This window comes from Elephas maximus, chromosome 5 (genome assembly GCF_024166365.1).
Source record: "Elephas maximus indicus isolate mEleMax1 chromosome 5, mEleMax1 primary haplotype, whole genome shotgun sequence".
In the NCBI taxonomy this organism is placed as follows: Eukaryota; Metazoa; Chordata; class Mammalia; order Proboscidea; family Elephantidae; genus Elephas; species Elephas maximus.
Genome location: NC_064823.1, coordinates 163,708,768 through 163,728,730, shown reverse-complemented (window position 1 = coordinate 163,728,730; position 19,963 = coordinate 163,708,768). Strand labels below are relative to the sequence as shown.

At 49.6% G+C, this 19,963-nt stretch overlaps 1 protein-coding gene across 10 annotated transcripts in view; it reads left to right on the top strand.

Moving 5' to 3' along the window:
* SH3TC1 (SH3 domain and tetratricopeptide repeats 1) overlaps positions 1-19,963 on the top strand; it is a 71,625-nt gene that overhangs the window by 37,231 nt on the left and 14,431 nt on the right. For all 10 annotated transcript variants that reach the window (XM_049886685.1, XM_049886686.1, XM_049886688.1 and 7 more), the window contains 2 exons: positions 9,157-9,198; positions 11,187-12,872. In XM_049886685.1, the coding sequence (XP_049742642.1) occupies positions 9,157-9,198; positions 11,187-12,872 (1,728 nt within the window). The remainder of the gene's footprint in view (positions 1-9,156; positions 9,199-11,186; positions 12,873-19,963) is intronic.

Here is a 19,963-nt window from a genome sequence, read left to right as displayed (position 1 = left end):
GCTATAACAGAAATACCACAGTGGAGGGTGTCTCAGTCACCTAGAGCTGCTATAACAGAAATACCACAGTGGGTGGTGTCTCAGTCACCTAGTGCTGCTGTAACAGAAATACCACAGTGGAGGGTGTCTCAGTCACCTAGAGCTGCTATAACAGAAATACCACAGTGGGTGGTGTCTCAGTCACCTGGTGCTGCTGTAACAGAAATACCACAGTGGATGGTGTCTCAGTCACCTAGTGCTGCTGTAACAGAAATACCACAGTGGATGGTGTCTCAGTCACCTAGTGCTGCTGTAACAGAAATACCACAGTGGAGGGTGTCTCAGTCACCTAGTGCTGCTGTAACAGAAATACCACAGTGGATGGTGTCTCACTCACCTAGTGCTGCTGTAACAGAAATACCACAGGTGGATGGTGTCTCAGTCACCTAGTGCTGCTGTAACAGAAATACCACAGGTGGATGGTGTCTCAGTCACCTAGTGCTGCTGTAACAGAAATACCACAGTGGGTGGTGTCTCAGTCACCTAGTGCTGCTGTAACAGAAATACCACAGTGGATGGTGTCTCAGTCACCTAGTGCTGCTGTAACAGAAATACCACAGTGGATGGTGTCTCAGTCACCTAGTGCTGCTGTAACAGAAATACCACAGTGGAGGGTGTCTCAGTCACCTAGTGCTGCTGTAACAGAAATACCACAGTGGATGGTGTCTCAGTCACCTAGTGCTGCTGTAACATAAATACCACAGGTGGATGGTGTCTCAGTCACCTAGTGCTGCTGTAACAGAAATACCACAGTGGGTGGTGTCTCAGTCACCTAGTGCTGCTGTAACAGAAATACCACAGTGGATGGTGTCTCAGTCACCTAGTGCTGCTGTAACAGAAATACCACAGTGGAGGGTGTCTCAGTCACCTAGTGCTGCTGTAACAGAAATACCACAGTGGATGGTGTCTCAGTCACCTAGTGCTGCTGTAACAGAAATACCACAGGTGGATGGTGTCTCAGTCACCTAGTGCTGCTGTAACAGAAATACCACAGTGGGTGGTGTCTCAGTCACCTAGTGCTGCTGTAACAGAAATACCACAGTGGATGGTGTCTCAGTCACCTAGTGCTGCTGTAACAGAAATACCACAGTGGATGGTGTCTCAGTCACCTAGTGCTGCTGTAACAGAAATACCACAGTGGATGGTGTCTCAGTCACCTAGTGCTGCTGTAACAGAAATACCACAGGTGGATGGTGTCTCAGTCACCTAGTGCTGCTGTAACAGAAATACCACAGTGGATGGTGTCTCAGTCACCTAGTGCTGCTGTAACAGAAATACCACAGTGGATGGTGTCTCAGTCACCTAGTGCTGCTGTAACAGAAATACCACAGTGGAGGGTGTCTCAGTCACCTAGAGCTGCTATAACAGAAATACCACAGTGGGTGGTGTCTCAGTCACCTAGTGCTGCTGTAACAGAAATACCACAGTGGATGGTGTCTCAGTCACCTAGTGCTGCTGTAACAGAAATACCACAGGTGGATGGTGTCTCAGTCACCGAGTGCTGCTGTAACAGAAATACCACAGTGGATGGTGTCTCAGTCACCTAGTGCTGCTGTAACAGAAATACCACAGTGGATGGTGTCTCAGTCACCTAGTGCTGCTATAACAGAAATACCACAGTGGAGGGTGTCTCAGTCACCTAGAGCTGCTATAACAGAAATACCACAGTGGGTGGTGTCTCAGTCACCTAGTGCTGCTGTAACAGAAATACCACAGTGGATGGTGTCTCAGTCACCTAGTGCTGCTGTAACAGAAATACCACAGTGGATGGTGTCTCAGTCACCTAGTGCTGCTGTAACAGAAATACCACAGTGGAGGGTGTCTCAGTCACCTAGTGCTGCTGTAACAGAAATACCACAGTGGATGGTGTCTCAGTCACCTAGTGCTGCTGTAACAGAAATACCACAGGTGGATGGTGTCTCAGTCACCTAGTGCTGCTGTAACAGAAATACCACAGTGGGTGGTGTCTCAGTCACCTAGTGCTGCTGTAACAGAAATACCACAGTGGATGGTGTCTCAGTCACCTAGTGCTGCTGTAACAGAAATACCACAGTGGAGGGTGTCTCAGTCACCTAGTGCTGCTGTAACAGAAATACCACAGTGGATGGTGTCTCAGTCACCTAGTGCTGCTGTAACAGAAATACCACAGGTGGATGGTGTCTCAGTCACCTAGTGCTGCTGTAACAGAAATACCACAGTGGATGGTGTCTCAGTCACCTAGTGCTGCCGTAACAGAAATACCACAGTGGATGGTGTCTCAGTCACCTAGTGCTGCTGTAACAGAAATACCACAGTGGAGGGTGTCTCAGTCACCTAGAGCTGCTGTAACAGAAATACCACAGTGGGTGGTGTCTCAGTCACCTAGTGCTGCTGTAACAGAAATACCACAGTGGAGGGTGTCTCAGTCACCTAGAGCTGCTATAACAGAAATACCACAGTGGGTGGTGTCTCAGTCACCTAGTGCTGCCGTAACAGAAATACCACAGTGGATGGTGTCTCAGTCACCTAGTGCTGCTGTAACAGAAATACCACAGTGGATGGTGTCTCAGTCACCTAGTGCTGCTGTAACAGAAACACCACAGTGGACGGTGTCTCAGTCACCTAGTGCTGCTGTAACAGAAACACCACAGTGGACGGTGTCTTAGTCACCTAGTGCTGCTATAACAGAAATGACACAGTGGACGGTGTCTCAGTCACCTAGTGCTGCTATAACAGAAATACCACAGTGGATGGTGTCTTAGTCACCTAGTGCTGCTAGAACAGAAATACCACAGTGGATGGTGTCTCAGTCGCCTAGTGCTGCTGTAACAGAAATACCACAGTGGATGGTGTCTCAGTCACCTAGTGCTGCTGTAACAGAAATACCACAGTGGATGGTGTCTCACTCACCTAGTGCTGCTGTAACAGAAATACCACAGTGGATGGTGTCTCAGTCACCTAGTGCTGCTGTAACAGAAATACCACAGTCGATGGTGTCTCAGTCACCTAGTGCTGCTGTAACAGAAATACCACAGTGGATGGTGTCTCAGTCACCTAGTGCTGCTGTAACAGAAATACCACAGTGGATGGTGTCTCAGTCACCTAGTGCTGCTGTAACAGAAATACCACAGTGGATGGTGTCTCAGTCACCTAGTGGTGCTGTAACAGAAATACCACAGTGGATGGTGTCTCAGTCACCTAGTGCTGCTGTAACAGAAATACCACAGTGGATGGCGTCTTAGTCACGTAGTGCTGCTATAACAGAAATACCACAGTGGATGGTGTCTCACTCATCTAGTGCTGCTGTAACAGAAATACCACAAGTGGATGGTGTCTCAGTCACCTAGTGCTGCTATAACAGAAATACCACAGTGGATGGTGTCTCAGTCACCTAGTGCTGCTATAACAGAAATACCACAGTGGATGGTGTCTCAGTCATCACCTAGTGCTGCTATAACAGAAATACCACAGTGGATGGTGTCTACGTCACCTAGTGCTGCTGTAACAGAAATACCACAGTAGATGGTGTCTCAGTCACCTAGTGCTGCTGTAACAGAAATACCACAGTGGATGGTGTCTCAGTCACCTAGTGCTGCTGTAACAGAAATACCACACTGGATGGTGTCTCAGTCACCTAGTGCTGCTGTAACAGAAATACCACAGTGGATGGTGTCTCAGTCACCTAGTGCTGCTGTAACAGAAATACCACAGTGGATGGTGTGTCAGTCACCTAGTGCTGCTGTAACAGAAATACCACAGTGGATGGTGTGTCAGTCACCTAGTGCTGCTATAACAGAAATACCACAGTGGATGGTGTGTCAGTCACCTAGTGCTGCTATAACAGAAATACCACAGTGGCTGGTGTCTCAGTCACCTAGTGCTGCTATAACAGAAATACCACAGTGGATGGTGTCTCAGTCACCTAGTGGTGCTGTAACAGAAATACCACAGTGGACGGTGTCTCAGTCACCTAGTGCTGCTATAACAGAAATACCACAGTGGATGGTGTCTCAGTCACCTAGTGCTCCTATAACAGAAATACCACAGTGGATGGTGTCTCAGTCACCTAGTGCTGCTATAACAGAAATACCACAGTGAATGGTGTCTTAGTCACCTAGTGCTGCTATAACAGAAATACCACAGTGGATGGTGTCTCAGTCACCTAGTGCTGCTGTAACAGAAATACCACAGTAGATGGTGTCTACGTCACCTAGTGCTGCTGTAACAGAAATACCGCAGTGGATGGTGTCTTAGTCACCTAGTGCTGCTGTAACAGAAATACCACAGTGGATGGCGTCTTAGTCACGTAGTGCTGCTATAACAGAAATACCACAGTGGATGGTGTCTCACTCATCTAGTGCTGCTGTAACAGAAATACCACAAGTGGATGGTGTCTCAGTCACCTAGTGCTGCTATAACAGAAATACCACAGTGGATGGTGTCTCAGTCACCTAGTGCTGCTATAACAGAAATACCACAGTGGATGGTGTCTCAGTCATCACCTAGTGCTGCTATAACAGAAATACCACAGTGGATGGTGTCTACGTCACCTAGTGCTGCTGTAACAGAAATACCACAGTAGATGGTGTCTCAGTCACCTAGTGCTGCTGTAACAGAAATACCACAGTGGATGGTGTCTCAGTCACCTAGTGCTGCTGTAACAGAAATACCACACTGGATGGTGTCTCAGTCACCTAGTGCTGCTGTAACAGAAATACCACAGTGGATGGTGTCTCAGTCACCTAGTGCTGCTGTAACAGAAATACCACAGTGGATGGTGTGTCAGTCACCTAGTGCTGCTGTAACAGAAATACCACAGTGGATGGTGTGTCAGTCACCTAGTGCTGCTATAACAGAAATACCACAGTGGATGGTGTGTCAGTCACCTAGTGCTGCTATAACAGAAATACCACAGTGGCTGGTGTCTCAGTCACCTAGTGCTGCTATAACAGAAATACCACAGTGGATGGTGTCTCAGTCACCTAGTGGTGCTGTAACAGAAATACCACAGTGGACGGTGTCTCAGTCACCTAGTGCTGCTATAACAGAAATACCACAGTGGATGGTGTCTCAGTCACCTAGTGCTCCTATAACAGAAATACCACAGTGGATGGTGTCTCAGTCACCTAGTGCTGCTATAACAGAAATACCACAGTGAATGGTGTCTTAGTCACCTAGTGCTGCTATAACAGAAATACCACAGTGGATGGTGTCTCAGTCACCTAGTGCTGCTGTAACAGAAATACCACAGTAGATGGTGTCTACGTCACCTAGTGCTGCTGTAACAGAAATACCGCAGTGGATGGTGTCTTAGTCACCTAGTGCTGCTGTAACAGAAATACCACAGTGGATGGTGTCTCAGTCACCTAGTGCTGCTATAACAGAAATACCACAGTAGATGGTGTCTTAGTCACCTAGTGCTGCTATAACAGAAATACCACAGTAGATGGTGTCTCAGTCACCTAGTGCTGCTATAACAGAAATACCACAGTGGATGGTGTCTCAGTCACCTAGTGCTGCTGTAACAGAAATACCACAGTGGATGGTGTCTCAGTCACCTAGTGGTGCTATAACAGAAATACCACAGTGGACGGTGTCTCAGTCACCTAGTGCTGCTATAACAGAAATACCACAGTGGATGGTGTCTCAGTCACCTAGTGCTGCTATAACAGAAATACCACAGTGGATGGTGTCTCAGTCACCTAGTGCTGCTATAACAGAAATACCACAGTGAATGGTGTCTTAGTCACCTAGTGCTGCTATAACAGAAATACCACAGTGGATGGTGTCTCAGTCACCTAGTGCTGCTGTAACAGAAATACCACAGTAGATGGTGTCTACGTCACCTAGTGCTGCTGTAACAGAAATACCACAGTGGATGGTGTCTTAGTCACCTAGTGCTGCTGTAACAGAAATACCACAGTGGATGGTGTCTCAGTCACCTAGTGCTGCTGTAACAGAAATACCACAGTGGATGGTGTCTCAGTCACCTAGTGCTGCTGTAACAGAAATACCACAGTGGCTGGTGTCTCAGTCACCTAGTGCTGCTGTAACAGAAATACCACAGTGGCTGGTGTCTCAGTCACCTAGTGCTGCTATAACAGGAATACCACAGTGGATGGTGTCTCAGTCACCTAGTGCTGCTATAACAGAAATACCACAAGTGGATGGCTTTAATAAAGAGAAATTTATTTTCTCACAGTCCAGTAAGCTAGAAGTCCCAATTCAGGGCATCAGCTCCAGGGGAAGGCTTTCTCTTTCTGTCAGCTCTGAAGGAAGGTCCTTGTCATCAATCTTCTTCTCAACAAGGAGCTTCTCCGTGCAGGAATCCCATGTCCAAAGGATGCGCTCTGCTCCCGGCACTGCTTTCTTGGTGGGATGAGGTCCCCCCATCTCTGCTTGCTTCCCTTTCCTTATATGTCTTGTAACATAAAGGATGGCGCAGGCCACACCCCAGGGGAAACTCCCTTTACGTTAGGTCAGATATGTGACCTTAGTAACGGTGTTACTGTCCCACCCTAATCCTCTTTAACCACAGGCGGAGGTTATGATTTATGGCATATAGGAAAATCACAAAACGGAGGACAACCACACACTACTGGGAGTCACGGCCTAACCAAGTTGATACATATTTTGGGGGGACACAATTCAATTCATGACACCGTCCCTTTCGTAACCGCTAATAATTTTTGGTGTCCATATTTTTTCTTATTTTATGTAAGTGGGATCACTTTCTCTCGTGACCGATGTGTTTCCCTCGGCATGATGTTCCCAAGGTCCGTGGTGCTGGCGTGCGTCAGGATCTCGTTTCTCGTTATGGCGGAGTAGTCTTCCATTGTGTGGCTGGACCGCATTCTGCATATCCGTTTGTCTGTTGATGGGCATTTAAGTTGTTTCCACCTCTGGGCTGTTGTGTACAGTGCTGTGATGAACACTGGTATACAGGTTGTGTTTGCGTTCCTGCTTCATTTCTTCTGGTTATACACCTAGGATTGGAGTTGGTGGGTCATATTGTAGTTCTCTGTTCGGCTTTTTAAGGAATGGCCACACTGTTTTCCACAGCAGCTGCACCATTTTACATTCCCACCAGCAGTAGGTGAGGGGTCCACCCCTGGGTTTTTATCATGTTTGTCTAGTCATAAAAATGTCAACCATTTCTGGCTTCAGGCCACTTTTCTCAGCAGCCCTTTTCTTCCTTTTGGGGATGTTTTCCCTCCTTCCTCCGTGGACAAATAGTGAATCTGAGCCGAGGCACTTTGCGGTGCACAGACTGATGCCATCACCACCTTTGGGACACATGGGGGCGGCTGGCAATCAGGACGCAGACCCGGGAGTGAGGTTAGAGCTGAGGGAACACAGAGCAGCAGCCCTGAGCGCCCTGTTGCCCGAGGACCAGCGTCGGGGGGGCCTTTTCTTGACCACTCAAGGCCCCAGCAAAGACGCCCTGGCACCCCTGAAGCCCTGCTGGCGAGGAGGAGAGCGGGCGGGCCTGATTCTACCTTGACCAGCAGAGTGGCCCCGCTTGGGCCTGGCTCTCTGCTACACACCTGGGCAGGTGTGCTTTTCCCCGTCATGAGATCAGGAAACTGGGTGTGGCCTGGCTGCAGGTGGGGCCGGGCTGAACCCCAGGCTGACCTCCTAAAGCCAGAGCTGTGTCCGTTTTGTCTCAACACCGCTCTTCTCATGAGAGGGTTTCTCTGAAGGCTGCAAAGTGCAGATGAAGGAGCTGTATAGATGTCACAACAGCCGGCACTGAGGGAACTTGGCTGAGGCGGGTGCTTGGACACGGCAAGGGCTGTCGGTGCTCCGCCGGTAGCTGCAGCTCGTCTTCATCCTGATGTGCACACATGTGCACACACACATACATGGCACACACACATCCGCACAGGTACACATGCGGCACACACGTACACACAGCACACACATGTACACATGTGGCATGCAATGTACACACAGCACACACGTACACATGTGGCACACACATGTACACACAGTGCACACACCCACGCATGTGCACACAGCACACACACATATACACAGAGCACACAGCCACGCATGTACACACAGCACATACACACATGCATGTGCATACGCCGCACACATGAACATCTATGCACAGACATGTGTAATACACATGCACACGCAGGACACATGTGTCACACACATGTACATGTGTAGCACACACCACCTATGTACACAAACAATGCATGTTCACCCCCACTGCACATGTAGTCCACATATGTACACACCACATCTACACATGCACGCACACACGTACATCTACATAGGGACATGCATTCACATGCACGTACACAGACATACACACCCACACAGTACACACACACACGTAAATATGTACACTCATTCACATACATGTACATGTGCATACATACATGTATACACACCCACACATATACACACATATACAAGCACACACACACACACACGTGTGCATTTGTTCTGCTTGTTGACATGCATCCCAAGACCTTTTCTCCACCAATTTTAGATGGAAAACTTTTAGACCTGTAGCCCCTTTCCTCCTCCTAAATGGGCAGAGTAAATTTGATGGTAACACCTCAAGGCTTGAGCCAGGCTGGCTTCCTGGGACCTGTCTCTCAGGGAGCGGAGCTGGGGCCCCCTGTCCGGTTGGCTGCTATGTCGGGACTTCCCGACACCTGGTGCTGCGCTGCCCCTGTCACGGCTCACGTCTGCACAGCATTTGACAGGGTCCACAGGATTTTTCTCGTCTGACGTCTAAGCCAGCCGAGGAGCAGTTAGTATCAGCCCATTTTAAAGAGGTGGCAACTGAGGCCTGGAGAAGTTCCTGCTGTGGGGGTGAGGAGGGCAGGAGCACATGGTAAGCAGGCAGGGGTCGGGCCGAGGCCGCTGCCCCACTCCCTGGCAGAGGCGGATGGAGCCAAGCCACTGCCCTCTGAGGGGTGTGTGCCCCGTCCCCACAGGGCCTCTTGTGGGAGGAAGGTCCTGCATGGGGCGGGGCCAACCGTTATGCTGTGTCCTGGCCTGGAGACCCCTGACGATGTGGTCCTGGCCAACTCGTCCACCACCCACTCCTCATCGTCCAGACCCAGAGGCACTGGCTGGGGAGCTGACTGCCCCTCTCTTTTCTCCCATTTCCAGACAGGCTCGAAGAAGCCGAGTTTGAGCAGCCGGAAGAACACAGTAGGTTCTGCCCACCTGATGGGGCCCCTCCTATCAAGGCCTCGGGTGGGCCCTGGGCAGGGACATACCTGCTCCGGGGGTGGCTGATGGGGAGGGGAGCCTGGCTCTGGCTGGGAGGTGGGATTAGAGGGCGTGAAGCCCCTCACCACTGCAGCAGTGGGGGCCTTGTGGACCCTCTTCCAACACATGTGCCAGCCCCCTGTGCCGTCCCCACTCAGGTGGGGTGTCCCCTCCACTGCCAAGCCCAGGCTTGACCGAGGGTTCCTTTGGCATGATCTACCAATCTTGTTTTACCAATCACCAGTGAGCCTGCTCCAGCTCATGGCAACCCCGTACGTGTCAGAGGGGAGCTGTGCTCCATCAGGTTTTCAATGGCTGTTGCTTTGGAAGTAGGTCACCAGGCCCTTCTGTCAAGGCACCTCTGGGTGGACCTGAATCTCCCACCTTTCTGTCAGCAGCCAAGCATATTAACATGGTCTAGAGCACCTAGATGCCACCCCCTGCTCTGCCTCAGAGAAGAAGACCCTCACTCCACGCAAGAGGGGCGGTTCAGGGAGACCCTCTTCATTCCCCTCCCCTCCACACTTCTGCCTCGTCCCCCCAAACTTCGTTGGCACGGTCGGGGGGGGAGCTCCTGGGGGAGGCAAATGCCCCAAGGGTCCTTTGAAGTGCCCTGGACCAAGATAAGTCTGTAAGAACTGTCCATTTCCCCATGATGGAGCCAAGCAGAGGGACAAGGGCACCACTTTGCTCTGCTGTGGGTGGCTTCATCTGTTCTGTGTGGAGTCTTCCAAGCTCGTGCTAGTAAAGCACTGCTTGACTGTTGGGGCTCATGGGGGCCCCTGGTGCCGGGCTGCAGAGCTGGATAAGCCCATTGCCATTGTGTCTATTCCAACTTCTAGTGACCCTGTAGGATAGAGTAGAACTGCCCCATGGAGTTTCCAAGGCTATAATTTTTATGGAAGCAGGCTGCCACATCTTTCCCCTGAGGAGCAGCAGGTGGATTCAACTGCTGACCTTTGGCTTTGCAGCCGAGCACTTAGCCGCTGCACCACCAGGGCTCCCCTACAAAGTTCGGTTCTGCTAACAAAACCAGTCAGAGGCTATCGAAGCCCTGAATGCAGACATGTCCCATTAGGAGGTTTTGGTTTATTTTTTTTTAATGTGGCAAATATATATGCAACAAAATATTGGTCATTTCCTCCTTTTTTTAACTTGTACAATTCAGTGGTGTTAGTCACATTTGCCTCTCTGTTCAGCCATCACCATTATCCATTTCTGACTTTTCCCATCACCTTTAACTGAAGCTCCGTGTCCCCTTCCCCCTTCCCCCCACCCGGTCTTACAAACTACTACTAAACTTGGGTGTCTGTACACTTGCCTGTCATAGGTATTCCATGTAAGTGGGGTCGTACAGTATTTGTAGAAGGCTGTGATGCTTTCTAAGGTCCCTGGGTAGTGTAAATGGTTACGGCCTCGGCTGCTAACCAAAGGTTGGCAGTTCGAACACACCCGGAGGTGCCACGGAAGAAAAGCCTGGAGATTTACTTCTAAAAAATCAACCATCGAAAACCCTGTGGAGCACAGTTCTCTGACACACATGGGGTCACTATGAGTCAGGGTCGATTAAATGACAACTGGTTGATTCTTTTCAAAGGGAAATGAATTTCTGAGGGATCGTTCAGCCATGACACGTGAAGTCTCCCAAAACTGTTCTCAGAAGAGCAAAGAATAAGAGAAGGAGGGTCACTGGGTAGAAGGCTGGCCACACTTGTCTTAATTCTCCCGTGGTCACAATTATTGAGAGCTCATGTGTGTCAGCACTGCCTGGTATTTTATGTAAATCTCAAAAGCTCGCAGCAGCCCGTTGGGGTGATGTAATAGCAAACGGCAGAAAGGGGATGCCCCTGCCCCATCGTACAGCTAGTCGACCATGAACCAGGGCTCGGACCCTGACTCTGATCCACATGGTGTTTTGTGACTTACAGAAACACCTCCGCCTCACCTGAACCTGGAGCCTAGTGAGATCCTAGAGAAGGTGAAGAACGCTCTCAAAAGATGCAGGACTTGCCAGGCCTGCCCTGAGGAGCCAGCGTCCCGGAGTCTGTACCCAGTGGCTAGTGGGGTGAGCTTGTTGGATGCTGAGGAGGAATCTGGCTTCTGCCTGGATGCAGAAGCCAACTGGACGGATGACGCGGAGGCCCTGGGCTCCACGCTGCTGTCACTGAACGCCCCTGGCTACAAGGCCGGCTTTCGCAGCCTGTACGCCCTGTCCATGCCATGTCTGGGCAGTGTGCTCTGCAGCCTTGATGACGAGGAAGAGCTGGCTGGGCGCCTAGCACAGGCCCGGGGGGCAGCCAAGAGGGCCGGCCTGCCCATGGCCCTGGCCAGGCTCTGCTTCCTGCTGGGTCAGCTCTGTGTCAGGAAGCTCAAGCTCTCCCAGGCCCGGGTGTACTTTGAGGAGGCCCTGGGCGCCCTAGGTGGCCGCTTCGGCGACCTCCCCCTGGTGGTGGCCGTGTATACCCGCCTGGCTGCCATCTACCTGAAGCAGAAGAACCGGGAGAAGTGTGCTATGACCTTGGACAAGGCATTGGCCCTCCTCCTGGGGACACCCAGCCACGTCTGCAGCACCGAGGCTGAGCTGCTCCGGCTGGCTCTGCGGTGGGCTGTGCGGGTCCGGAGTGTGGGGGCCGAGGCCCGGGCCTGCTTCCTGCTGGTGCAGCACCACACCCGCCTCAAGCAGCCCGAAGAGGCCCTGCCCTTCCTGGAGAGGCTGCTGCTCCTCCAGGGCCGCTTGGGGCCCCTGGACACCACCTGGCCCACTGATGGCTACCTGCTGCTAGCTGACATCTATGGCCGAAAGTGCCTGCCCCACCTGGCCCTGAGCTGTGTCCGGGTGGCCTCGCTGTGTGCCCTGGGTTCCCTGGCCAGTGCGCTGCGGAGCATGGACCTGGTCCTGTGCCACGCCCCTCAGCTCCACGGCCTCAGGCAGGTGGCCCCCAGCCTCCCCGCCCAGCTCACCCCCTACCTCTGGCAGGCACTGACCTTCCCAGCTGCGGGGACAGAGCAGATACCTCGTGCGGCACTCTACGCCAGCCTGGCCCAAGTGCACAGCCACCATGGCCAGTATGGCCGAGCCATTGCCCTCATGATGCGTGCCGTGGATGCAGAGGCCACGGCCGGCTCCCGCCCCATCGTGGACCACCTGGTGGCTCTGGCCTGGCTGCATATCCTCCACAGGCAAAGCGAAGCGGCCCTGGACATCCTGGAATCCATTGGGGATGCAGCTGTGGCTAGCGAGGACCAGGAGGGCGTGGTCGCCAACATGATGGCAGTGGCACTGAGGAGGACGGGCAGGACCCGGCAGGCAGCCGAGGGCTACTATTGCGCCCTTCGTGTGGCCAGGCGGCGGGGCCGGCGGCACGACCAGGCCGTGGTGCTGGCCAACTTTGGGGCGCTGTGCCTGCATGCGGGTGCTGGGCGGCTGGCGGAACACTACCTGGTGGAGGCCACGAAGCTCTTCTCCCAGCTGCCCAGTGGGGAGTGTGGCTGTGACTTCACACAGGTGCTGCTGACGCTGGGCCACCTGTACGCCGGCAGGGCCTTGGCCCAGCAGAGCAGGTGCTGCTATGAGTGGGCCTTCCTGGTCGCCGTGGAGACAGGCCACTTTGAGAGTAAGTGCCATGCCTGTTCCGGTCCCGACTCCATCTGTGCCCCCACCTCCCCAAGTCAGCACGGACACCCTGTTTTCCAGAAAGAAAACAAATTCTCTTCCCGTCTCTGCCCTGAGCACACCTGGGGTCTGCGGTTCAGGCACCGGCGGTGGTTTTCCCACCATCGAGCTGCTGAGTAGTGGAAACGGGCAGGTGATTTGTTTTCAAGTAGACTGTATTTTTTAGAGCAGTTTTAAGTTTACAGAAAAGTTGTGCAGAAAATGCTGGGTCCTCATGTGTTGCTCTTCCCCTGCACCAAAGAAAGAAAGAAAGAAACAATAACAACAACAACAACAAACAACAGTTGCCGTTGAGTTGATTCCAACTCATGGACGTAGCTCTGCACCACAGGGTGCTCAGTGGCCGAGTTTTTGGAAGTAGATCACCAGGTCTTCCTTTTGACGTGCCTCTGGGTGGATTTGAACCTCTAACCTTTTGGTTAACATTGAGTGCGCTAATCACTTCCACCACCCGGGAACTCTCACATACTTCGGACACGTTATCGGGAGGGGCTAGAACCTGGAAAAGGGCATCATGCTTGGTAAGGTAGAAAAAAAAAAACCAAAAAACCAAACCCATTGCCATCAAGGCGATTCCGACTCATAGCGACCCTAAAGGACAGAGTGGAGCTGCCCCATAGGGTTTCCAAGGAGTGCCTGTTGGATTTGAACTGCTAACCTTTTGGTTAGCAGCCTTAGCACTGAACCACTATACCAGCAGGGTTTCCTGGTAAGGTAGAGGGGTCAGCAAAAAAGAGGCAGGCTCTCGACGAGATGGATTGACATAGTGGCTGCAACAATGGGCTTAAACATAGCGATGATGGTGAGGATGGCACAGGGCAGGGCAGTGTCCCGTTGTTCATAGGGTTGCTACGAGTTGGAACAGACTCAGTGGCACCAATTAACAATGACAACAGGGACTCTTTGTCCTTCGTATACCAAAAAACCCCAAACCTATTGCCATCAAGTCAATTCTAACTCATAGCGACTCTACAGGACAGAGTACAACTGCCCCATATGGTGTCCAAGGAGCAGCTGGTGGATTCGAACTGCCGGCGTTTTTGATTAGCAGCTGTAGCTCTCAACCACTGTGCCACCAGGACACCGCTCTTCCTATAGTTTCCTCTGTTATTAGCGCCTGGCATTCCTGTGATACATGTATTACCTTTGAAGAGCTGATGGTGACACAGTGTTAGCTAGGGTCCAGGGCTTACATCAGGGCTCTCTCGGAGCTGTGCAGTCCTGTGGGCGCTGACAAATGCATCGTGTCACGTGTTCACCATGACAGCATCACACAGAATAGTTTCCCTGCCCTAAAAATGCCCTGTGCTCCCCCTGTCATTCCTCCCCCGCCCCCGGGACCCCTGACCTTTTCACTGTCTCTGTAGTTCTGCCTTTTCCGGGATGTCATAGAGCTGGACTCATGCAGTAGGCATCCTTTTCAGACTGGCTTTTCTCACTTGGCTACGTGCATTTAAGGTTCCTCCCTGCCTTTTTGTGACGCGATAGCTTGTTTCTTGTTATTGCTGATGGACCTTGTTTGCTCACTGGTGTATGTTTTCATTTGCCTTTGAGGGTGTTCTAATGCAGGTCACATGTAACCAGGGTGACTAGGCTGTCCAGTTTGTCTGGGAACCCCGGTTTTGGACCCCACAAGTCCTGTGGCCTGGCAAACCAGGAAGGTTGGTCACCTCAGAGGCGGCCCCCCAGGGCAGGGGCCCCTCCCGTGAGCAGCTTTGAAGTGGGACTTGAACCCCCTGTCACCTTCTGGGTACCTCCCAGCAGGTCACCTGCCAGACACTGCACATCACAGAGGGGCCGAGGACTGGTGGTCTCCCAGGCCTTGGAACAAATGAACTTCATTTGAAAACGGTTTGTTGAGTGCATACCAGGCTAGGCTGTGAGTTGGCTCCACCCACAATCAAGGCCCCAAGGCCCTGCCACTGGGCTGGCAGTGAGCGTGGGAATCAGGTGACCAGGTCATAAAACCACAAAAGGGCGTTGTCTGGCGGGGTGACTTGTGATCATGGAAGCCTGCTTAGTCTGTGTAGGGCTTGAGAGGCTGGCCAGGAGGGGAGGCCCAGGCAGGAGCTGCCCAGAAGAGGCCAGGGGGTGTGAGCAGGGGAGTCAGGGAGGGTCAGAGTTTGGAGGGAGTAGGTGGGGGGAGCTGGGCAGGGCCATGGACTGGAATGTGGTTGGCCTTTTCCCCAGAGCACTGGGGGGAGCCACTGAAGGTTGTAGAGCCTCACTGAGGCTGTGTGGTAGATGGATTGCAGGCAGGCAAGCCAGCAGGCAGGAATCCAGCTATCCAGGAGGAGAGGCCACTTCGGCCAAGGGGATGGGGACAAGGCCAGGACTTGGAAAATCATCCCCTCTGCCCATAGCACCTTGTACCTCCTCCAAAGCGGTTCTCATCACATTGAAGCCCTCCTGCACCCCTCCCAGACCTCTTAAGGACAGGGGCTGGGGCTGATTCAGTCCAGCTACATGTACGGGGCCCGGCACCCACTCGTGGTCCTTGAAGAAAACGACCATAAGAAGGGGCCCTGGAGTCTGTCTGCCTGAGGGTGGAAAAAGGGAAGGCCAAAATTCAGAGCCTTTTCCCAGCCTATGGGGCCTGGACAGAGGGCTAGTCCTGGGCTGGAACAGAGCCCTGGAACCTTCGAGAGGTTTAAGTGCTGAAGCTGGCTGTCTCTGGTGGCTCAGGCAGGGCCTGGCTGGACCCCCATGGGTCTCTCAGAAACTTTCTCCTAAGATGACCCCCAGGTAGTGGGGATGCAGGCTTGGAAGATCCATGGAGGGAGGGGGGCCTTGGTGGTCAGGTTGCTTACACTTCCCGCCCCCATACGCATACTGAAGAGCCAGGTAGGCTAAGGCCTAGGGGCTTACCCCAGGTCATTTTTTAGTCCATTTTTGGTAGTTTCTGCCCTTCCAGGCATTTGGCCATTTCATCTAGGTTCTCTGCTGCAGTACAGGCATTTGTGTTGCTGTCAGTACCCATCGAGTCGATTCCAACTTGTGACGACACCATGTGTGCAAAGTAGAACTGCTCCATAGGGTTGTCTTGGCTGTAATCTTAATGGAAGCAAATCACAGGCCATTCTTCTGAGACACCATGAGGTGTGTTCCAACTGCCAACCTTTAGGTTAGTAAAGGAGTGCAAAGCGTTCGCACCACCTAGGGACGTTCCATCACTCATAACATTCCCTTATAATCCTTTTTATTTCTGTAGGGTCAGTAGTTATGTCCCCTCTTTCATTCTTGGTTTCAATAATTTGAGTCTTCTCTCTTTTTTTTCTTGATTGGTCCGGTAAAGCTTTGTCAATTTTGTTGATCTTTTCAAAGAACAAGGTGTTGGTTTCATTGATTTTTCTCTATGGCTTTTCTATTCTCTTTTCATTTATTTCCATTCTAATCTTTATTATTTTCTTCCTTCTGCTCGTATTTAGTTTACTTTGCTCTTCTTCTTCTAGTTTCTTTGATTATAATACGTCTTGGTGACTTTCTTTGGGATCTACCTTGTGTGGGGTTTGATGAGCATCTTGGATAGATATCTTCTCATCTTTCATGATATCAGGGAAGTTTTCTGACAACAAATCTTTAACAAGTCTTTCTATATTTTCTGTTATCCTCCCTGGCCACACCCCGCCCCCATTCTGGTACTCCAATCACTTATAGGTTATTTCTCTTGATAGAGTCCCACATAATTCTTAGGGTTTCTTCTTCTTTTTTTTTTTTTAATTATTTTATCTGATTTTTCCTCAAATATGTTGGTGTTAAGTGCTTTATCTTCAATCTCACTAATTCTGACTTCCATTGCCTCAATTCTGCTCCTGTGACTTTCTATTGCGTTGTCTAATTCTGAGATTTTATTGTGAATCTTCTGAATTTCTGTTTGCTCTCTCTTTGCAGATTCTTGCAGCCTATTAAATTTGTCATTATGCTATTCTCCAGTCTTCTTAAGTTCCTCTAATGCTGCGTCTGTGCTTCCTTGGCTGGTTCTGTTTTGCCTGATCTCCTTCCTGATCTCTTGAAGAGTTCTGTATATTAATCTTTAGTATTCTACCTCTGGCAATTCCAGGAAGTTCTCTTCATCTGGAAGATTTCTTGATTCTTTGTTTTGGGAGCCTCTGAAACCATCATGGTCTGCCTCTTTATGTGAATTGATATTGACTGTTGTCTCCCTGCCATCAATAAGTTATTGTATTTATTTATTTTGTGTTTGCTTACTGTGTCCTGTTGTTGTTGGGTGTCATCAAGTTGATTCCAACTCATAGTGACCCTGTGTACAACAGAACAAAACATTGCCCAGTCCTGTACCATGCTCACAAACATTGTTGTGCTTGAGCCCATTGTTTCAGTCACTGTGTCAATCCACCTCATTGAGGGTCTTCCTCTTTTCTGCTGACTCTGTACTTTACTAAGCATGGTGTCCTTCTCCAGGGACTGATCCCTCCTGACAACATCTCCAAAGTATGTGAGAAGCAGTCTTGCCATCCTTGCTTCTAAGGAGCATTCTGGTTGTACTTCTTCCAAGACAGATTTGTTCATTCTTTTGGCAGTCCACGGTATATTCAATATTCTTTGCCAACACCACAATTCAAAGGCGTCAATTCTTCTTTAGTCTTCCTTATTCATTGTCCAGCTTTCACATGCATATGATGCTACTGAAAATACCATGGACTGGGTCAGGTGCACCTTAGTCTTCAGGGTGACATCTTTGCTCTTCAACACTTTAAAGATGTCCTTTGCAGCAGATTTACCCAATGCAATGCGTCTTTTGATTTCTTGACTGCTGCTTGCATGGGTGTTGATTGTGGATCCAAGTAAAATGAAATCCTTGACAACTTCAATCTTTACTCCGTTTATCATAATGTTGCTTATTGGTCCAGTTGTGAGGATTTTTATTTTCTTTATGCTGAGGTGTAATCCATACTGAAGGCTGTGGTCTCTGATCTTCATTAGTAAGTGCTTCAGGTCCTCTTCACTTTCAGCAAGCAAGGTTGTGTCATCTGCATAACACAGGCTGTTAATGAGTCTTCCTCCAATCCTGACGCCCTGTTCTTCATATGGTCCAGCTTCTCGGATTATTTGCTCAGCAAATAATTACAGATTGAATAGGTATGGTGAAAGAATACAACCCTGACACACACACCTTTCTTGATTTCAAACCACTCAGTATCCCCTTGTTCTGTCCAAACAGCTCCCTCTTGATCTATGTACAGGTTCCTCATGAGCACAATTAAGTATTCTGGAATCTCCATTCTTCCCAGTGTTATCCACAATTTTTTATGATCCACACAGTCAAATGCCTTTGCATAGTCAATAAAGCACAGGTAAACATCCTTCTGGTATTCTCTGCTTTCAGCCAGGATCCATTTGACATCAGCAATAAAATCCTGGTTCTATGTCCTCTTCTGAATCTGGACTGAATTTCTGGCAGTTCCCTCTCAATATACTGCTCCAGCTACTTTTGAATGATCTTCAGCAAAATTTTGCTTGCGTGTGATATTAATGATATTGCTTGATAATTTCTGCATTCAGTTGGATCACCTTTCTTGGGAATAGGCATAAATATGGATCTCTTCCAGTCAGTTGGCCAGGGAGCTGTCTTCCAAATTTTTTGGCATAGATGAGTAAGCACCTCCAGCACTGGATCTGTTTGTTGAAACATCTCAATTGATATTCCATCAGTTCCTGGAACCTCATTTTTCACCAATGCCTTCAGAGCAGCTTGGACTTCTTCCTTCAGTACCATCAATTCCTGATCATATTCTATCTGCTGAAATGGTTGAACATTGATGAATTCTTTTTGGTGTAGTGACTCTGTGTATGCTGCCTGTGTCATTTTTTCCCCATAGAATCCTTCACTATTGCAACTCAAGCCTTGAATTTTTTCTTTAGTTCTTTCAGCTTGAGAAATGCCAAGCGTGTTCTTCCCTTTTGGTTTTCTAACTCCAGCTCTATGTCATTGTAATACTTCACTTTGTCTTCTCAAACCTCCCTTTGAAATCTTCTGTTCAGTTCTTTTACTTCATTTCTTCCTTTTCCTTTAGCTGCTTGATGTTCAAGAGCAAGTTTCAGAGTCTCTTCTGACATCCATCTTGGTCTTTTCTTTCTTTCCTGTCTTTTTAATGACCTCTTGCTTTCTTCATATATGATGTCCTTGATGTCATTCCACAGTTCGTCTGGTCTTTGGTCATTAGTGTTCAACGAGTCAAATCTATTCTTGAGTTGGTCTCTAAATTCAGGTAGGATATACTCAAGGTCATACTTTGGCTCTTGTGGACTTATTCCAATTTTCTTCGGTTTCAACTTGAACTTGGGTATAAGTAATTGATGGTCTGTTCCACAATCGTCCCCAGCCTTGTTTTGACTGATGGTATTGAGCTTTTCCATCATCTCTTTCCACAGATGTAGTTGATTTGATTCCTGTGTGCTCCATCTGGTAAGGTCCATGTGTATACTCACTGTTTATGTTGGGGGGAAGAAAACGTATTTGCAGTGCAGAAGTCGTTGGTCTTACAAAATTTTATCATGTGATCTCAGGCATCGTTTCTATCACCAAGGCCATATTTTCCAACTACCAATTCTTCTTCATTGTTTCCAACTTTCACATTCCAGTCACCAGTAATTATCAATGCATACTGATTGCATGTTCGATCGATTTCAGGCTGCAGAAGCTGGTAAAAATCATCAATTTCTTCATTTTTGGCCTTAGTGGTTGGTGCATAAATTTGAATAATAGTCGTATTAACTGGTGTTCCTCATAGGTGTATGGATATTGTTCTACCACTGACAGTGTTGTACTTCAGTATAGATATTAAAATGTTCTTTTTGACAATGAATGCAACACCATTCCTTTTCAAGTTGTCATTCCCAGCGTAGTAGACCATACAATTGTCTGATTTAAAATGGCCAATACCAGTCCCTTTCAGCTCATCAATGCCTAGGATATAGACATTTATGTGGTCAATTTCATTTTGACAATTTCCAATTTTCCTAGATAGGTAACCCTGGTGGTGGAGTGGTTAAGAGCTATGGTTGTTAACC